Source organism: Lissotriton vulgaris, chromosome 4_1 (assembly GCF_964263255.1).
Source record: "Lissotriton vulgaris chromosome 4_1, aLisVul1.2, whole genome shotgun sequence".
In the NCBI taxonomy this organism is placed as follows: domain Eukaryota; kingdom Metazoa; phylum Chordata; class Amphibia; order Caudata; family Salamandridae; genus Lissotriton; species Lissotriton vulgaris.
The window spans coordinates 1,802,473,537-1,802,495,522 of NC_141691.1; the positions used below are offsets into that span (position 1 = coordinate 1,802,473,537).

At 43.8% G+C, this 21,986-nt stretch overlaps 1 protein-coding gene across 1 annotated transcript in view; it reads left to right on the top strand.

Moving 5' to 3' along the window:
- LOC147724580 (fibrocystin-L-like) overlaps positions 1-21,986 on the top strand; it is a 1,106,658-nt gene that overhangs the window by 377,902 nt on the left and 706,770 nt on the right. The window contains exon 22 of the mRNA XM_086966124.1: positions 8,192-8,316. Within this exon, the coding sequence (XP_086822250.1) occupies positions 8,192-8,316 (125 nt within the window). The remainder of the gene's footprint in view (positions 1-8,191; positions 8,317-21,986) is intronic.

The window sequence follows — 21,986 nt, forward strand, 5'->3', positions numbered from 1 at the left end:
TTGCTTCCAATGGCAGCACGTGCACGTCTGGCAATTCACTCGCGGGAGCGAGCAGCTTGCGCTATATGTATTCAATTAGCGCCTTGCTGCTCACTCTCGCGAGGGAATCGCGCAGGCCCGCTCCTCTCTCCCCTCCCCTGCTGCAGTGCGAGCACCACCTGTCTCGAGAAATCTACTTGTGAGTACTTTTATCAGTGAACCAGAGTAAACTGAGGCACGGCTCGCTTGTTTCATCTATAGTGCTTTCTCACTTGGGAACCAACGTACATTTGCCTTTAAGACAGTTTCTTTCATCAGTGTTAGCAAAGTACTCATGAGCTACTTTCTATGTCCGAACAAAGTATTTCTGAGAGAGAAGCCGCTGGTCCTAGCTTACGCATCCTACCTGGAGACACTGGAGCTTTTTGCCGCCCAAGACATTGTGAGATTTTACTGCCACCATACTTGGCGTTTCGGTATGAGGTAAAGTATTGTAGGTGATTCAGCTAAGGTGCTTCGACTTGTTACCTAGTTTTGCCATGTTGGGGCAGCCCTTAAACTCAGTTAAACTGTCCTCCGCAGCACACAGTGCCTCTCTGGTTTCAACATCATCTCCTACGCTGACGACACCCAGCTGATCCTCTCCCTGACCAACGACCCCGCCGCCGCCAGAGCCAACCTTCACGAAGGGATGAAACACGTAGCCGAGTGGATGACGACCAGCCGCCTGAAACTGAACTCAGACAAGACGGAGGTCCTCATCCTGGGCTCCTCGCCCTCCGCCTGGGACGACTCCTGGTGGCCCCCCACCCTGGGCACCGCACCCAAACCGACAGACCACGCACGGAACCTGGGCGTCATCCTGGACTCCTCCCTCTCCATGACCAGACAAGTCAACGCCGTCTCCTCGTCGTGCTTCAACATCCTGCGCATGTTACTGAAGATCTTCCGGTGGATCCCCACCGAGACCAGGAAGACGGTCACCCAGGCCCTCGTCACCAGCCGACTGGACTACGGCAACGCCCTCTACGCCGGAACCACCGCCAAGCTCCAGAAGAGACTCCAGCGGATCCAGAACACCTCAGCCAGACTCATCCTCGACATCCCACGACACAGCCACATTTCCGGACATCTGAGAAACCTGCACTGGCTCCCCGTCAACAAAAGAATCACCTTCCGTCTCCTCACCCACGCACACAAAGCCCTACACGATCAAGGCCCGAGCTACCTCAACAACCGCATCAACTTCTACGCTCCCAAACGCCATCTCCGATCAGCCAGTCACGCCCTCGCCGCCGTCCCCCGCATCCGAAGAACGACAACAGGAGGAAGGTCCTTCTCCTACCTGGCCGCCAAGACCTGGAACTCCCTCCCGACCGACCTGCGCCTGACCCAAGACCACCTCTCCTTCAGGAAGAAGCTCAAGACCTGGCTGTTCGAGCAGTAGCAGCACCCCCTCCCCCCCCCCAAGCGCCTTGAGACCCTCCGGGTAAGTAGTGCTCTCTATAAATGTCTTGATTGATTGAATGAACCAGTGCTCCTGCAGCTGCCCAACACCCACCTTCACCACTTTCATGTTGAGGGGGAGGAGGAAGAATCGGTGCACCTCCCTGAGGTGCGGTCACATCGTGATCACACTAAAAAGTACACACTGAAGACTTTTGCATGCATAGCAGGTTTTTTTTATTTATATTGAATTAACTTTGTTCAAAAATATTTGGTTACTTTGATCCTGTCACATGTTGAGGAAAAACACCTACTACGGAACAGACTTACACCTAGATTAACCATAAGTAAATACATCTCTTGTTATGTTACATACATCTGTATAGCGCACTTCAACAAGCTGCAGCCCTGAGGGGCTTTCAGAACCTCTCCTGCACCCGTTTCCGTTCTGGAGATGACTGAAGGAGGAGGTGTTTCAAAGACTTCATTTCTTCAGAGGAGAACTTATTGCTTCCTCTGGTATAATTTCATATCAATCTTTTGGGTGTGACCTAATGAGATTGGGCGTCAACAACTGTGGGCTCCAGCTGCCCTCTACTCTCGCCTCCCTCCCCCTCTGGTTGGCCTGGGCCCGGATCCAACATGGACACAAAGCAGAGGCATAACGATGGGGCTGGGAGCGCGAGGTATGAAGTTCTTCATCTCTTCTCCATGCTGGGGTCATTATTTAGGAATGTAGGTGCCACCCTTTTGCAGGAAGTTAACCCACAGAACACAAACTCTGATAACCGGAGGCTATCTGTAATCAAACAGTGGTAAAACACCTAATGACAGAGTGAGAGACCGATTAAAAAAATCAAATTCCAACTTCCCACGATACAGGAATTGGCACCCCGTGTAGCCCCAGGCAGCTTTAAACTGGATATCAAGGCGCTATAGAAAAAAGAACTGCATACATCTTGCAACATAAACAAAACAATGAGTAAATGTACCGCTATGAAGTAACGCAATGTCGCACAAAGCGCTTTATAACTCCCAAATAAATGATTTAGTAAATACAAGACCCTGCTAAAAACTACTGAAAAACTTTATTTTAAAAGTCGTTACAGAAATATGTCCAGAAATCCTCATCTACAACTATTCAAGAACTGGTTAATTGTGGACATTGGGTACCGAACATACCTAGCGAGGATAGTACTTAAGGATGTGTTACTTTGAGCTTTGCTATAGCGCCAACATAATCTCGATGAACGTCAGAGTGCTTTACATAGAAAGAGATTGAGCCAGACATGGTGGGACAACAGAGCAGTACAATTATAGAAATAAAATCGTTTCATTTTAAATAAGTTTTGTTTCAAGCGGTATGCTAGGATAGTAGTACCAGGTGAGTAATAGTCCAACATAAGTAAGTATTTAATAAAAAATAGTTACTTTGGTGCAAGAAACAATAAAATGCGGCCACAGCTGTATCTTTCATAATGGTAAATTAAACCTTTTGGTGAAACACGTAAAACTCCCCTGAAGGGGAAATTCTGCATACAGAACCGATTTGTAACTTTTTTGCAGATTTTCTACAGAGCCTCAGAATTTGGGGGCTTTCCTCCCTGCCTTCCTCCTCATGAACTGGTGAACCACTAAAACCACTGTGAAACAGCACAAACTCTCATAATTTCGCAGATGTGGGAAAACACACAGTTTGTTGCATTTTCCCAATTCCACACTTTACGGTAAAGAAGAGAAAAAAAACAAGCATTGACATAGCCAATAGGTCTTGCCTATGGGACCTTATAAGTGTTTAGCCATGCAACAGTTGATGTGTTGCACCAAGGGTATTGTGCTGTATAACTAAACACTTATAAAGTCCAAAAGGCGAGACCTATTGGCTATGCCAAAACTTGTTTAAACTGCGTCTTCGGTGTTCTGTAATTTAAAGGCTACGGTGCCTTTTCTCTGCACCAATAAGAATCAATTTCAATTTTCATATAAATTCATTTTCTCTGCACCAATAAGAATCAATTTCAATTTTCATATAAATTCATTTTCTATAAACTAGGATTGTCTGTGTGCTTTATGTGTTTTTCTACTTCTTCTTTCCATGTGCCTTGTTAACAATATTGATGTTGGTTGTCTAGTAGGACAACGAGGAGTCTGATTGTTCTCAACTGACTCAAAAATAACTTTGAACTCAGAAACTTTTTGATAACAAGTGAAATCCCTTGTAGATATTTTTACTTTGATTGACTTTATTGCCCAAGCCTCCAAGGGTACATTGGGTTCACCATTCCTTTAAACATACTTAGATGGTGGCATTTGTTCTTTTTTGTGACAGACAAAAACAAAAAAAATTTGCATCCGTTTGCCAAGGTAGCTCTGTTGATTTTGCCAAATGCGTGTTTGTCTATTGTTAAAAACAGCAGAGGAAAGAGATAAGCACCATGGTGCTTATCTGCTCACAGAAATCCACAAACAACAGAAATAAAGCAAATACAAATCTTTTTCGTTTTTCGCGCTTATCCAGGTTGCAATAATAACTGAAAAGAGGAGTGTCCCTAAATAATACCTTATCCGATAAGAAATAAATCTTGATAGAATATAGCTGCATCACAGCAAAATTGAAATACATTTTTGTAAAATCTTGTGAAAGGTATGAATTTTATTTTATATGAAAAGTTCACAAAATCTCTTGAACTAGCTCATTTCTTGATTTCGACAATTATGACCTAGCATTTGTGCTTCTGAAGGATAAACTGCAAAAAACACAGTTGATGGACAGAATGTAGAACAATGTCATACATTCACACCAGTGCAATGATCTGGGCCTAAATCCATAGTTTTTTTGCACTCCACACCACCCTGGGTTAGACACTGGCTATATGCAAATCAGCTCTGACCTTGTGCCTCATGGGAACAGTCCAGTCCGAACTACCAAGCCATGTCTTTCCCAGACCGGAATCAAGCATCCAAGGACCGGCTTCTGGATATCAGCCTTCATCAGCCTGGATAGCTTGACTCCAGTGGTGTGGAGAGCCTGGGACTCACGTCTGAGTAAACCCAGCACACTCGGGGTGAAAATTGCAAAAAACACAGTTGATGGACAGAATGTAGAACAATGTCATACATTCACCCCAGTTCAAGGATCTGGGCCTAAATCCATCATTTTTTTGCACTCCACACCACCCTGGGTTAGACACTGGCTATATGCAAATCAGCTCTGACCCTGTGCCTCATGGGAACAGTCCAGTCCGAACTACCAAGCCATGTCTTTCCCAGACCGGAATCAAGCATTCAAGGACCGGTTTCTGGCTATTAACCTTCATCAGCCTGGATAGCTTGACTCCAGTGGTGTGGAGAGCCTGGGACTCACGTCTGAGTATACCCAGCACACTCCGGGTGAAAATTGTATAAAAACACAGTTGATGGATAGAATGTAGAACAATGTCATACATTCACCCCAGTACAAGGATCTGGGCCTAAATCCATCATTTTTTTTGCACTCCGCACCACCCTGGGTTAGACACTGGCTAAATGCAAATCAGCTCTGACCCTGTGCCTCATGGGAACAGTCCAGTCCGAACTACCAAGCCATGTCTTTCCCAGACCGGAATCAAGCATCCAAGGACCGGTTTCTGGCTATCAGCCTTCATCAGCCTGGATAGCTTGACTCCAGTGGTGTGGAGAGCCTGGGACTCACGTCTGGGTATACCCAGCACACTCGGGGTGAAAATTGCAAAAAACACGGTTGATGGACAGAATGTAGAACAATGTCATACATTCACCCCAGTACAAGGATCTGGGCCTAAATCCATCGTTTTTTTGCACTCCACACCACCCTGGGTTAGACACTGGCTATATGCACATCAGCTCTGACCCTGTGCCTTATGGGAACAGTCCAGTCTGAACTACCAAGCCATGTCTTCCCCAGACCGGAATGAAGCATCCAAGGACCGGTTTCTGGCTATCAGCCTTCATCAGCCTGGATAGCTTGAATCCAGTGGTGTGGAGAGCCTGAGACTCACGTCTGAGTATACCCAGCACACTCGGGGTGAAAATTGCAAAAAACACAGTTGATGGACAGAATGTAGAACAATGTCATACATTCACCCCAGTACAAGGATCTGGGCCTAAATCCATCGTTTTTTTGCACTCCACACCATCCTGGGTTAGCCACTGGCTATATGCAAATCAGCTCTGACCCTGTGCCTCATGGGAACAGTCCTGTCCGAACTACCAAGCCATGTCTTTCCCAGACCGGAATCAAGCATCCAAGGACCCTTTTTCTGGCTATCAGCCTTCATCAGCCTGGATAGCTTGACTCCAGTGGTGTGGAGAGCCTGTGACTCACGTCTGAGTGTACCCAGCACACTCGGGGTGAAAATTGCAAAAAACACAGGATTCAAGGAAGCCGGGCTGAAGACGGCTGGAATGCCAGAAACCGGTCCTCGGAAGCTTGTTTCCGGTCCAGGGAAGACATGGCTTGGCAGTTCGGGCTGTACTGTTCCCATGAGGCACAGGGTCAGACTGATTTGCATATAGCCATGTCTGAACTGGGGTGGCAGAGTGGGCTAAAGAACGGTGATGGATTAAACCCTGATCTTTTGACTGGGTGTGAGTGTTTGATTGATTCAGATGCTCCGTCCATCACCACCCCCTTTTGTACCGCTTTTGGCCGCCATAAGTGTGGCAGGGTATACTCAGACGTGAGTCCCTTGCTCACTTTGCCACTGGATTCAAGCAAGCCGGGCTGAAGACGGCTGGAATGCCAGAAACTGGTCCTCAGAAGCTTGTTTCCGGTCCAGGGAAGACATGGCTTGGCAGTTCGGGCTGTACTGTTTCCATGAGGCACAGGGTCAGACTGATTTGCATATAGCCATGTCTGAACTGGGGTGGCAGAGTGGGCTAAAGAACAGTGATGTATTAAACCCAGATCTTTTGACTGGGTGTGAGTGTTTGATTGATTCAGATGCTACGTCCATCACCACCCCCTTTTGTACCGCTTTTGGCCGCCATAAGTGTGGCAGGGTATACTCAGACGTGAGTCCCTTGCTCACTTTGCCACAGGATTCAAGCAAGCCGGGCTGAAGACGGCTGGAATGCCAGAAACCGGTCCTCGGAAGCTTGTTTCCGGTCCAGGGAAGACATGGCTTGGCAGTTCGGGCTGTACTATTCCCATGAGGCACAGGGTCAGACTGATTTGCATATAGCCATGTCTGAACTGGGGTGGCAGAGTGGGCTAAAGAACGGTGATGGATTAAACCCAGATCTTTTGACTGGGTGTGAGTGTTTGATTGATTCAGATGCTCCGCCCATCACCACCCCCTTTTGTACCTCTGAAGGATAAACAGCATCTTACCTGAAAGGTTACTATTCAGTCAATATTATACCAGGTACGAAGCAAACTGTATGACATGTTTCTATTGTAACTGATGGAACAGAAGTTAAGTTTGTTAGGTGGAGGAACAAAGAATAGGAGAGGCTAAGAAAGGTGATCACAAAATGTTACCAAAATGAAGCCCCTGATGGAGCCACATTTCACTCAAACTATTTAAAAATATGTGGTAAAAAGTAAAAGTGTAAAATGCGTTCATTGGTCTTTTGGTCTGAAAAGAAGTTACTCTGAGAGGTTAAAACCAACTCTTCACCAGAACATTCCCAAGCTGCCCACATGAACAGTGGCATGACCTTCCCACAGCTGAATGACAGACCCACAATGCTAACAAAGTCACTCCACACTCCTTACATGATGTGAGTGCGACACATACTCCAATAATTCCAAATGAACCATGCAGACCTCAAACGATGTTTCTGCTTCCTGGATGTTGCTTAGCAGGAAACTTCGATGATGTCTAAAAATGACCCCCCTTAATATAGCCCAAAATGATCATCACGTGCCAATATTCATAGCTATAATTCGTTGTTTTCTCTTCCCTTGATATACGAAGTCATAAAGGGGTTCCTCAAACCCATTAGAAGTGAATCCCACATCTCACAAGTTAGTCAGCATCCTGAAGAATAATTGTAACCAAAGGCCTGGTATTTCAAAACAATGTCAGAACCAAACTTTACCTCTCTTTCATCGACTTCCTTCCATTGGCCTTTTCCATTTGCATCTCTCCCAATTAGTGGTTCGTAGATTTCCTCCTGGCTGCCCTGAGACTTTCCAAACCATGCTCTGATGCTGAAGCTTGTGCACTGCCCTTGGCTCAACCCCTGATGAATCACATCGCCTTCTCCTTCATCTAAGGGTCTATTCCCATGGCCTTGACTCAAGCCATGGTAATTTTCCTGCTAATAGTATCTTTCTACACCCCAGGTGCCCTCTGCAGTTTCAGATGCAGCTAGATCATTTCTCCTGTACATCATTTTTATTTATCCTAATTTTGGGTCAAATATCTTTTGACCATGCGTGTCCAAGAAAAGAAAAATTCCTTGCTCTTTTTAGCGTTCTTACTGATTCTCTTTCATCCACCATCCTCCCCGGTCCATGCCAATTGGGTATCCAACGGCCAGCAAATGAAGGAGTGAAACACGTGATATGAACATTTGATGAATTAATAATTATCTCATATATGGTAGTTTGTGGTGTCTGTAATGAATCGATAATGCTATAAGCTTATAACGAAGGAAAGAGTGAAGTAGAAATGTAAAGTGGTCACCTGGCAACATTTGTTTTGCTATAAATAGCATCTAAATGTATGCATACCTACATAATTGACATATATAAATACATAATTGACATGTACAATAATTACTTTTTTTCTGTGCACAGTTGTGTTTCGCCTACAGAGGATTCCTGCAAACCCGTATTCTATTATACTTCTATTATGATGGCAGTGATTTCACAACGAGGTACCAGTGGGTTTGGTTCCCTTATGACTTTGCTCAGGAAGACAGGTAAAATATGCTTTGTGTACATGCTCCTTATGGTAACTTTTAAGAAAACACAAGTAGAAGCATACAACAAATTATTCTTGAAAGCCTATCTATGGCCTCCTGACAGCCACTTTAGCTAATTTTTCAGTTGAGCTCCTTCACAAATTGAAGTTTTAAAAAATAGCCCTCCTCGCTCAATTTCCATAAAAATGTACGTACAAATGAGTCAATCAGTTTATATATGTCTGATAAATCTCAAGAGAGTTATAATTATTTATAAACAAATATTTGTATGATTGTATGCAAAAACAGAGAGATGCATCAACAAGTGTTGCATTTTGATAATAACTCTTTCATATCAAGATGTAGAGCTTCAAGAAATGTTATTTTTATAATCACTGAAAACAAAACCATGGTAAGAACCGTCACCAGTGAGATAAAAAGTATGGGCGTTGAAATAAACCCATCAGCATTCCCATCTCATGTTGTAGTAGTTCCTTATTTAGTATAAAGTTCAATACACTGATGGGGTCAGGTTCCATCTTCTACATTTACTCTGGAACCTCTGGTCAATGATCTTTTTGCCTGCTTGCAAGTGTGGAGGGGAATTATCACACCCAATTATACATTATCGCCAGATACGACCTTAAAGAACACCACCGCAAATTTTATACTTCAGGGTTTTATCATAAAGCCAAGAAAAGTAGAACATATAGACTTCTCATAACAAGAGTATAAAAATACATAGGCACTAATACAAAACCAAATCTATGGACAACTTTCAGACGTTGTAAGATACATAGGATAACTAATTCTAAAATCAACACAAAAACCTTTTATGGATATCACATCAAGAGCCTCCCCATTGGTAATTTGTAATCAGAAGTAAAACCCTAAGCTATCCCTACAAGTTTGCTAATGTGTCATCCCTATTTTATATCTTTTCGGGCAAGTCCCCAAAATGTGTCATTGCATGAAGACTTCCTAAGAAGTACACTCAGGTTGTTTGGGTCATAAAGCTACAGAGTACGTTCTAAGATGCTCTCTTCTCCCCAAGTGAGCAGCAATCTCTGGAATCTTTCCCTAATTCTTAATAGTAAAGTCAGAAAACACAACCCCAGTTACACCACCTGATCGCCTCTTTTACTTGAACACCTCCTTGTAGGTAATTTTCCTTAAAGTAATTTCGCGTTCAAGTGCCTGCTTGATTACCTTGGTTCCCAGGCCTTTCCAAACGAGAGAAACATTCTCCCATCTTTATAAGCTCTACTTCTTCAAAGGTATCCTCTCCTCCCTACTGTTGCCTAACTCCTAAACAAAGCAGTTATTTGATTTAACGAGGTTGGAACCTTGCACCTGCAGCAGATACATGTAAGAAAAGAAAAAAGGAAACATTCCACAGGTGTAGGACTTCAAATGAATGATTTCAACTTGAGAGCGAACAGGTAAAAACGAAAGTTGGGCCTACCTAGTTTGTCTAACATAGGAACGGTGTACACATTTAGCATGTGAACGTATGTGGGCCAATAATACAACACATTAATCAAACAGGTAGTTTCTTCAAGCATATATAGTTCCTCTAGCATGCATTTCTACTACATTTATTCTCTGGTTACATAGAATTATATGTAATATGCCGCTTACATGAATATATAAGCTACATTCTAATATCCTAAGATTAATATAGCAAACAAACATTAGTGGATGCGGTTCAAGCATGTTTCTAATGCATTCCTAAAAAAATAAAACAGCATTGCGCTCTATCACACCAGTCTGTTTTTCGCATTAGGAAAGTTGATTGTTAGACACATTCTTTTAAGGAAATTCCCACAGTTATGAGTGAATTGCTGGGATAGGGTCAAATCATCCCCAGTACCACCTTGTCTTGCTTTTAAAAGAGTGCAAGCCTCAGGATAATCTTCACTGGGTGTCTATATCCTGGAAAAGTGTCTTGACACATTTCAACCCCTGTTATTGATGGTGTCTCCCCAGGATGGACAGTGAGTTGGTGTTTCTAAAACTGCAAAACCGATAGGGGTATTTTGTTGTGGATACACCTAAAAGTGTCTATATCGAATGCAGCAGCTCCAAGTACAGACAGACTCATCACTGAGACATCTCTTGGTGAATGATGGGATGGGCATGTCCCTACATGCTGTACAGTTGAGATCCCTATCCTGCATGCCCAACTGTGAGTATTTGATGTCTCAGTTTTTTGGCCACAGTCTCACATTAATACAGTATGAACCTTTGATGTAAGCCTGGTCCTGGTTCTGTCCTGGGTCTAGAAGAGTGCACTGTGTGTGCTCTTCATAGTGAGTTAAGGGTACTCTCACTGTCATGGGTTAAAACATGTAGGGCAATGGTGGCAGCACACTGTGTTTTTAGAGTTCCTTGTGTGACCAGACCTTTTATCTGTGTCACATGAGTGTTGGCCTACTGAACCACTGGTGTAAAGTTCCACTGCTACAGTTGAACCTAGTTCCTTGCATGATATCCCAAGCACAAAGGTGTATGTATATATTTGAATGGTCTGTATGTTCTGCACATTGTGCATGTGTGAGTGAATCAGATTAAAGGAAGCCTGTGCATGTTATTTTGAAACTCCTTGGCCTTTTTATGTGCACAGGATGGAAGTTACTTTACCTTCACAGATAGTGTAAGTTTATTGCTAATAGTCCTGGGACTGGAGGGTGAACATAGACAATGAGGTGCGGAAAGAGAACACATATGCACTTCAGAAATTCAATGAGGTCTTTCTGCTGCTCTTCCTAAGCACTAACATGTGTGATGTCATCAGTGATGTCAACATTGACTGGTTTCACTTGGAAATTCTTCTAAGTGTGGAATTTTGTAACTTTAAAAAATTCCTCTAAAATCAGCCACACTACGAATTCCGATGTACTCACCTGTTATCAGGAGAGACTTCAGTGCTGCATCTTTCAGCTCACTACTGATCCTGAAAAGTATTTCAACCGTACTTACCAGTAACTTGAATTTCCTTCCATGGATATCATTGCCTGCTATATAAAATATATATAAATTAAAAAAATATAAAATAAAAAAATAAATATTACAATTTCAATATTTTTTTTATTTTTTTTCAATTTATACTAAAATATGTAATGTAATTAAAAAAATAAAATATCTAAAATTAAATACTTTAAAACAATGTAGTAAATCAGTATAAAAAATATAACAATTAATACATTTAAAAATTATCATTTACAAAACCTTTGAAATTCACCGAAAAAACCATAGGTTTCAGCCACGTTATAGTTAGGAATTAGCATTTAAAAAACCTTGGAAATTCCCTGAAAAACCATAGGTTACAGCCACGTTATAGTTAGGAATTAGCATTTAAAAAACCTTAGAAATTCACTGAAAAAAACATAAGTTTCACAGATTTTATAGTTAGCTGGACATTTCACTCATAGAAAACCATGGAAATTCCCCCGTTATAGTTAGTTCAGCCAGAAACCGGTCCTCAGAAGCTTGTTTCCGGTCCAGGGAAGACATGGCTTGGCAGTTCGGGCTGGACTGTTCCCATGAGGCACAGGGTCAGACTGATTTGCATATAGCCATGTCTGAACTGGGGTGGCAGAGTGGGCTAAAGAACGGTGATGGATTAAACCCAGATCTTTTGACTGGGTTTGAGTGTTTGATTGATTCAGATGCTCCGTCCATCACCATCCCCTTTTGTACCGCTACCATAGCAAACAGCAGTGTCCCAGGGGTAGGCACCCCAGGACACTGCAGGAGCTGGCCCTAGGGGGTGGCGTCCCCAGGGCCATCACATGCTCCAGGAGGGGAGCCGCGTGGAACCCCTCCCACCTGTTCAAAGCCCCAGCGGGTGGTGGTCCCCAGGGCTGGGGTGTATGTCACAGACCCCCCTATTTTACATATTAGAGCCCTGGGGAAGTGGCTGTCTCTGGGGCGTGTGGGGGCCTTAGAGGCCCCCAACATACCTATACAAGCCCCGTGGGTGGCGGTCCCCGGGGCTGCGGGGGGCCCGTGTGCACCCGCTATTATAACTACTTTTCCCCAGGGGTGGCGGTCCCCGGGGCAGTGTGGGGGGGATTGGGGGCCCCCCACACTTCTTTTTCACTCTGCCCCGGGATTTGGTCCCCCCGGGGGCTAATTTGAAAAAAAGCAGACCAGGTTTTTTTTCACGGGGTACGCATACCTTGTGATTTAAAAAAAAAATGTCGGGCCCTGGGTGTCCTTGTGGGACCCCCTGAGCAGGCCTAGGGGGTCAGGGTGTTTCTACCCTGCCCTATTTTTGCGTTCTACATGTTTGTTTTCCTGCTTCCTTGTGCCTCGGTCTACCGAGCACAACATGGCGGCCAACACTTCCTGGTTTGGAGTGTTGACAGCCAATGAGCATGCAGCTCGTACTCGGAAAGGTACGCGTACGTACGCGTACCCCATGATTTAAAAAAAAGATTTGGGGCCTTGGGGTTCTTGTGGGACCCCCTGAGCAGGCCTAGGGGGTCAGGGTGTTTCTACCCTGCCCCCTTTTCTTCGTTTTCACCTTTGTTTCCCTGTTTTCTTGTGCCTCAGTCTACAGAGACACAAGATGGCTGCCAACACTTCCTGGTTTGGAGTGTTGACAGACAGTTGACAGCCAATGAGCATGCAGCTCGCGCTCGGAAAGGTATGCATACTCACACGTACGTACGTGTACCTGTACGCGTACTGTACGTGTACGGTAAGTGCCTCAAGATATATCTATGAATTTACTTTTGATTTTCTCAGGAACTGCTGAACGGGTTTACACCATTTAACAAAAAGGATGATCTGTGAACCGAACTCTACCTCTCTGCCAAATTTGGTGTAATTCCGTTCAGCCGTTCGGGCTGAAGCCCTGGCTAAAGGTCCTATGGAAAATTGCATAGGGAAAACACGTTTTGGACCCCCCTTTTTTCTCGGCCCCCGCTTGATGAATCAACCCCAAACTTTCAGGGAAGGAGCAGAGCAGGCTATCTTCTTGGAGAATTCTGCGAAGATTCGTCCACCGGGGTCAAAGTTATTGCAAATAGAATGTTGCAGATTTCCAATGGAAACTAGGTCCTAACTATAACTACCCAATATATATATAAATATAAATATACATATATATATATATATATCTATATATATATATATCTATATATATACTATATATATAGATATATATATATATATATATATATATATAGATATATATGTTACCTACTGGCGGTCGCCAGTATGTAGTTATAGTTAGGAGTAAATATCCTTTATAACGAATTTTTTATCAAGCGGACTTTGACTCCACATACTGTTTCTCCGCATTGTCCCCTACACTGCATACCATTACTCTACATTTTTTTACATCGCATGTGCATTTATCACGCATGCCTTTACAACGAAAATCGTTGTAAAGGTATGTATGGTAAATGCAAATACGATGTTAAAAAAAAAGAATTTGGGCGATCCACGTCGTTGTGAGGAATCGGGCTTTTCCGTTTCCTCACATTGACGTGCACCGCCCCTGACAGAGAGAGGACGTGATTGAGGAAGCAGAAGCAGTGAGAAACTACGAGAAGTAAAAGAGCGAAACCACGAGGAGAGAGCGGTAAGGGGGAATGGGCCTGGGGTGGGCGTTAATTTTTAAGGGATTAGGGTAGTGTTTGTGTAGTGTAGGGTAGTGTATGTGTAGTGTAGGTTAGTGTTTTAGGTTTTAGGGTCATGCTTGTGTAGTGTAGGGTAGTGTATGTGTAGTGTAGGGTAGTGTTTTAGGGTCGTGTTTGTGTAGTGTAGGGTAGTGCATGTGTAGTGTAGGGTAGTGTTTTAGGTTTTAGGGTCGTGTTTGTGTAGTGTAGGGTAGTGTTTTAGGTTTTAGGGTCGTGTTTGTGTAGTGTAGGGTAGTGTATGTGTAGGGTAGTGTTTTAGGGGTTAGGGTAGTGTTGTGGTGTGGGTGTGGTGTAGGGTAGTGTTTGTGTAGTGTAGGTTATTGTATGTGTAATGTAGGGTAGTATTTTAGGTTTTAGAGTCGTGTTTATGTAGTGTAGGGTAGTGTATGTGTAGTGTAGGGTAGTGTTTTAGGGTGGTTTAGGGTCGTGTTTGTGTAGTGTAGGGTAGTGCATGTGTAGTGTAGGGTAGTGTTTTATGGTTTAGGGTTGTGTTAGTGTAGTGTAGGGTAGTGTATGTGTATTGTAGGGTAGTGTTTTAGGGGTTAGGGTAGTGTTGTGGTGTGGGTGTAGTGTAGGGTAGTCTTTTTGTAGTGTAGGGTAGTGTTTTAGGGTTTATGGTAGTGTTTGTGTAGTGTAGGGTAGTGTATGTGTAGTGTAGGGTAGTGTTTTAGGGGTTAGGGTACTGTTGGTGTAGTGTAGGGTAGTGTTTGTGTATTGTAGGTAGTGTTTTAGGGTTTAAGGTAGTGTTCGTGTACTGTAAGGTAGTGTAGGGTAGTGGGTAGTGTTTTGGTGTTGGTGTAGTGAAGGGTAGTGTTTGTGTAGTGTAGGTTAGTGTTTTATTTGCAGGGTACCTTTAAAATTTTTACAATGAGTATACCTTTAACATGCATGCCTTTGCGTAGTAAAGGCATGCGTGTTAAAGGCATATTCGTTGTAGCCCTGGGGACTGCCACCTCCCCAGGGCTTCTTTTAAAATGAATGTGTGGGGGGTCCCAACCCCCGCACACTCTCCGGGGGACCGCCACATCCCTGGGGCCTTTTTCATTGGATGCCGGGAAGGCACGTGGCCCCCCTCCAGCCCCTGGGACAGTCACCTCCCCGGGGTTCTGTTTTCCACAAAAAAATAGAGATATGTTGGGTGGCAAGAGCCCCCACATGCACCACAGCTGGATTGCTGATAGATGGTCCAAGGCCACGCCCCTTTTAACACCACTCTACAAACGCGCCTCTTGGCGCACTGGTGGTGGGACGAGGACGTCCTCTTGTGTCCTGAGGACCTCAGGACACAAGTGGACTTCATCCCCGAGCAGCAGTGCACCACGAGGCGCATTTGCAGAGTGGTGTAAAAAGGAGGCATGGCCTGTGTCCACATCTCTGCAATCCAGCGGCAAGTTTCTCTGGTTATGTATGAGGGAAATGTCCAACTAACTATAACGTCCCTAAAACCTGTCGTTTTTTCAGTGAGTTTCTAAGTTTTTTTAATGCTAATTGCTAACCATAACGTCGCTGAAAAATATGTTTTTTTAAAATATATATATACAAATGAGGGCCTTCCCCCTTTATGATATCCCTGGAGTCTAGTGGGATTTCTTAGCCTTGGATTGGAAACCCTTTCAGGAAGGCCTGTCCACTTTCGAATTAGGCGTCCCTGAAGGTGGGGAGGATTTTTTTGGCTTGTTTTCCCCACCAGAGTCGCATGTGGCCTTACCTGCTGCTTCCTCAGTTCATGTGGGGAAAAACTCTGACATCAGCGCACAGCATCACAGATGTGCTTAAGGGGGTCACAGACTCGGGGAGAGATGCTTTAGCTATTCCGTGTCTTCCCATGGGTTTTCTGGGAGGCCCTCCCTGGTGTTGGCCGATGAGGAGGAGGCACTGGTTGTGTGTGTTGTCAGTAAGCGGGTCGCTGACTAACGGCACACCGTCTCGGTCTGGTGCACCGTGTTGAGACCAGCATTCTTCTTTGGACATTTGCATGAAGTGCAAAAACATGGAGCCTCCCCTAGCGGCTTGGACGGCCACCATGGCATAATACGCTGCATTGGGGAGAAAGGAGGTGACGCTGTTCGCCTGATTAAGGAGTTGGGGCGAGAGGCTTTTTGGTCATCCTGCTGGGCACTCAAGCTGGAGTACAGCCCATATCCAGCAACTGGAGACATCACCTGATGTGAGGAGAGGCTCTGTCACTGCACAGGCACCCCTATGGACTGCATCTACCAGCATGCTTTGCTTGGCAGGCTGAAAGCGCGAGTGGTCAAGACACCGCCCATTGGAGGAGGAGCATGATGACAGCATTAAGGAGCAAGTTACCACTCACCTGCACCTCGTTTCAACCAGCACAGAGAGCGCAGAGACCCAGAAACAGGCACTGATGAGAGCCATTTGGAAGGCTTGAAATGCGTCTGCCTTAGTGTTTCAAGGGGACTGCTAGCACCACTCGCACAATATTTTAATAAAACCCTTGCCCTTGATCTCCGGAGTGTTCCGTGCTTTTTCCGATGAGGAGGAGGTACTGGTTTTATATATATGTCGCCAGTAGGTAAATATAATTTAGGACCTCGTTTCTATTCAAATAGTGTTTTTCATTTGTCAATGCCTTTGGCGGCGTTTCACAAATCTTCACGAGATTTTCAAAACTAATGGCCCACACCGGTCAGCTCCTGTTTGGAAAGTTTTGGGGTGCTTCGTCAAGCGGGGGCTGAGCAATAAGGGGGTCCCAAAACGCGTTATCCCCATGTTAATTTCCATAGGAATTTTAAAAAAGGTTACAGCCAGAACTGCTGAAAGGAATTACACCAAATTTGGCAAAAAAGACGCCCTTGGTTCAGAAAGAGACCTTTTATGTTAAATGCTGTAAATCCGTTCAGTAGTTCCTGAGAAATAAAAAAAGAAAAATACCGATATCTGAGCACCGAGGAGGGTTTGCGAACCCTGCCGGGCATGAGCTTCACTCTGATTGGCTGCCAACACTCCAAACCAGGAAGTGTTGGCAGCCAGCTTGTGACTCGATAAACGAGTCACAAGAAAGGAGTGGAAAAAAGGTTGGAAAAAAAAAAGGGGGCAGGGTAGAAACACCCTAACCCTCTAGGCCTGCTCAGGGGGTCCCACAGGGACACCCGAAGCCCACATTTTTTAAAAAACAGCAGAATTCACATTGGGGTCACGAATCCCACCATGAAAAGACAAATAATGAGGGCCCCGGGTGGGCTTAGTTCCGGGGGCAAATTCAAAATCAAATATCAGGGGCCCACGGGGGCCCCCATATCCCTGGGGACAGCCACCTTCCCGGGGCTTCTTTTAAAATAAATGTGTGGGGGGTCCCAACCCCCCCACACTCTCCCGGGGACCGCCACATCCCTGGGGCTTTTTTGATTGGATGCCGGGAAGGCACCTGGCCTCCCTGCAGCCCTGGGGATGGTCACCTCCCCAGGGCTCTGTTTTAAAAAAAAAAGAAATGCGTTCGGGGCAAGAGCCCCTCACATGCACCACAGCTGGATTGCTGATAGGTGGTCCAAGGCCACGGCCCTTTTAACACCACTCTACAAACGCGCCTCCTGGTGCACCGGTGGCGGGGCGAGGAGGTCCTCTTGTGTCCTGAGGACCTAAGGACACAAGTGGACTTCATCCCAGAGCAACAGTGGACCAAGAGGCGCATTTGCAGAGTGGTGTAAAAAGGGGGAATGGCCTGTGTACACCTCTCTGCAATCCAGCGGCAAGTTTCTCTGGATAGAGATATATATATATATATATATATATATATATATATATATATATATATATATATATATATATATATATATATATATATATATATATATAACACAGATGGCGTGCTCCTGCCGCTTTTACAGCGGGCATTCTACAGGGTCGCCAAACCTTCAATATGTCAAATTCCTGGCGCAATCTTCATTTCATGAAACACCAGAGTCGAAGCCCAAATAGAGTTTTAAGTGCTTAGGTTTATTTGGCAGAAAAACAACCCCTACGTGTTTCGAGGTAAGCCTACCTCTTGCTCACGGGTGGAGTGCAGGTAAACGCGCCAAACTTTTAAAGTGAAAGGTACAGTGTTTGCACAGCCCACGTGATAGTAAACAATGAAGACATACTCGTCGTGCTACAATGTTACAACCATACCGCAATTAAATTAAACACATACTGATAAATGATGAATAATGTATCCAACATTACTGTGTAGCAAGAAATTATATAAACAAAGTTATAAACAATGAATTTCTTGAGAATTGCAGTGTAGCTCATCTGAGACCAATCGGTTGTAGGTCAGAAATGAAAAAAGTCTCACATTGCGTTACAGACCTTAGAAGCGTTGAGCCCACATATGTTATAAAGTAATGGTTGTGATCAATATCGCACACAACATAGAAAAGGTCACACAATATTGTATCCATATTGCGCGTATTTCCAATAGAAGATAACGCCCCAGTGGGCATACACCATCTGATGTGTTGTGGAATACGTATTTGACAGTATCACCATTCCGCCCAAGTGGGCAGGGGTCCAACATCTGCAACAAGAGACAACAATATATTTTTCAGCACTTATGTCCCCAACATCAACATCTATTATACTGTGCATGTGTATATAAAATAATTAAAAAGTTAGCAGTGAACACCAAGGAGGCGGTGTCAGAATAAAAACAGTTTTTTAGTCAATGAAAGCACTATACACGGTTACAGTCATGTCAATACCGAATTCAATCTCGAAGGTGGATTGTCAATTCTTCCCCGAGGTTGTGACCAACAGGTTGAATTGTATTATATTTAATTATATATCTGGACTCTAACTTTCTCAAATCCAGCCACCTGTTTCCACCTCTCTCCTTGTTTTCAACACAGTCCAGTACCACAAAGTTCAACAGATTAGGATTCTGATTGTGTTCTAGGGCAAAATGCCTAGCTACTGGGTACTGTTGGTTAAGATTTTTTATAGCCCTGAGATGTTCCAGGACTCTGAGTTTGGCTTGTTTGGTAGTACACCCGATGTAGAATTTGTCACAGGGACATTGTAGTGCATAAATGGCATATTCGGTGGAGCAGCTGAGGTGTTTGGTGATTTTGTGTTCCTCCTGATCTAGTGAAAGTTTGATGGATTTACAGTTACTACTAAATCTACATGCTTTACACCTTTTACAAGGGAAAAATCCTTGTATCGCATTATGTTTCGGGCCATCTCTGATAAGTGTAGTACTTAACATGTCTTTCAGTGATTTAGCTTTTTTATATGTAACTGACGGGGAATTTTGTGTTACTTCCTGTAGATCTTTGTCTAATCTGAGAACATCCCAGAATTTTTTTAACCCACGTCTTACTTCCCAAGATTGACAGTTGTAGGTGGTTATGAAACGAATAGTTTCATCTTCCTTAAGCTGTTTAGGTATCAGGAGATCCTCCCTTTCCATCTGGGCTACCTTTACTTCCGCCTGTTTGATGGTTTTCTTAGAGTAGCCTCTATCAGAGAACCTCTTCCTCATTAGTTCTTTCTCTTTCTCATAACTTTCGATTGTGCTGCAATTCCGTTTGGCCCTGATGAGTTCTCCCAGTGGTATGCTACGTATAAGTGTGGCTGGATGACAGCTATCAGCGTTAAGGAGACTATTTCCCGCAGTTTTCTTGCGAAATAGTGAACTGGTGAGTGCCCCATCCTTAACTACCAGACTCACATCTAAGAACTCAAGTTGTGTTTGGCTCATTTGACTGGTGAATTTGAGATTGAGATTATTTTTGTTGATAATTGTCTCAAACTCACATGCTTGATTGAGTGTGCCATTCCAGACGCAGAAAATGTTGTCTATGTATCTTATCCATAGGACGGCGTGGGCACTGAAGTGGGGGATGTTACTCACCACTAGCTCCTCCCACCAGCCCAGGTTTGTTGAAAATAAAAAAATTGTTACTGAGGCACAGCCACATCATTTCAAGTAACATGTTGGTGTGCACCAGATGTGAGATAGAGCGATTTCTTAAAAAGTGTTTACATGCGTCAATACCCAGATTTTGTGGTATGCTTGTATACAAGCTAACCACATCAAAGTTGATCAGCCAATATTCTGGTTTCCATGTAAATTTGTCAATGATTCTAAAAAAGTCGGAGGTGTCTCTGACATAAGATGGTAACGCATGTACTGAGGGCTGCAAAAAGTGATCAATATACCGAGAGGTATTTTCTAATAAGCTACCCACAGATGAGACAATTGGTCTCCCAGGCGGTGTCTCAATATTCTTGTGCAATTTGGGCAGTAAGTATAATGCCGGTATCACAGGATGTTTACATAACAAAAACGTGTACTCTTCATCTTCTATTGTACCCATTTCTTTCCAATTGTACAATTTGTCATGATACATTTGTTTCATTTCATTGTATTCCTGTTTACTAGCTGTGACATAACTTTCCAAATCACTCAACTGCCTGTCTCCTTCCTTTAAATACATATCTAGGGGCCAAATGACCACATTGCCTCCCTTATCGCTATTTTTGATCACCACATCGGACCAACTCGTCATATCCTGTAATGCAAGAAACTGATTTCTACTGATGTTCATATTAAGCTTGGGTCTTTTCTTGTCAATTCGACGCATTTCAACCAACATGCCCTGTTCAAAAGTGTCAATATAGGTATTTACAATGTTGGGTACAAAGACAGATTTGGGTTTAAAACCACTCATACTGCTTATATCCACTGTTTCAACCAGGTTCAGTACCGGATCTTCAGAAATATTGTCACATCCGGCTAATTCATGAAAAGTTTGCAAGGTTTCAGCATCATTGAGAGTCAATCTACTCACTTTATCTCGATTTTCGTCTTTTTTCAGACGTACTTTGCTGGCAAACCACTTTTTTAACTTAAGCTTCCGGGTGAACCTGAATAAGTCTATGCGTGAATTGGTAAAGTTACATCTTGCCGTAGGGCAAAAAGAAAGACCTCTAGACAATACTTCTAATTGATCAGGTGTTAAAGTACGTTTAGATAAATTTACCACTGTTTTGGTCATCATTTCTTCGCAGATTTGCCCCTTGTGCGCATTCCCACCGGGCTGGCCACATTCTTGACGATTCCTCCTCCAATTGCTTTGTTTCCTCCTCTGCCGCCTCTTCCACGATTTCTTTGAGGCGTGCCCACTTGACGTCCTTGTACTATCAGGGCGAGCTCGTTTAAAATTCTGTCTTTTGGGGCAATATTATCCTCCAATTCAGAAACATCACTCTCGCCAGATTCACTTTCTGTGACCACCAATGCAGTTTCATCCTCTGTGCTCATAGTGGCTTCAGAAACAGTTACATTTTTACTGGCTGATTTATTTTTCCGTTCTTTTTTGGCTGAGTCTCTCAGAGCGTCAAATCTTTTAGCAAAAGTAAGAATCTGTCCCTTTTTGTAGTCGACCTCATCACGGAGGAATTTTCTTTGTTTTTTGTCTTTTATTTCTCGTTCAATTTTTTCCAATCGTTTGTTTAATTTCGCCATCTCAGTTGCAAAATCCGTTTCAGTGTATTTTTCTTTCAGTTTGGTTATAAGGACTTCACTCTCCTCTTCAGTTTGGCACACTCTTTTTAAGCGTACTTAATCAATATTTTTAACATGTTATTGGAACATGCATTGTTGTTTTCCATCCACTCATTGATGAGTTCTGGGTCTGGTTTCTGGAAGGTAGGAATGATAAATATTCGCAAACCTCTTGGTACTCGATTACATTCGAGGTATTTGGTGAGAGCAGCCGCTTTCCACCACTTGGATTGTTCGCGTTTGAGTACCTTATATATATATATCGTGGAATGCAAGTGTGGAATGAAGTACAAGGGATGTACCACATGTATGCTAAGAAAGCGGATTTTGGAGCACATCCGGGCGGTAAAAAATTCCAACATGCAATACGCTACTGCCAAACACATGAGTTCCTGCCAAAATGGAGATTGGAGACAAATGCAATTCTATGGGGCAAAGGTGCTGGACAAAATGGAAAGAGGTGGAGACCTAGTTCGCAAACTACGTCAAATCGAGTCGCGGATGATAATCAGACTCAG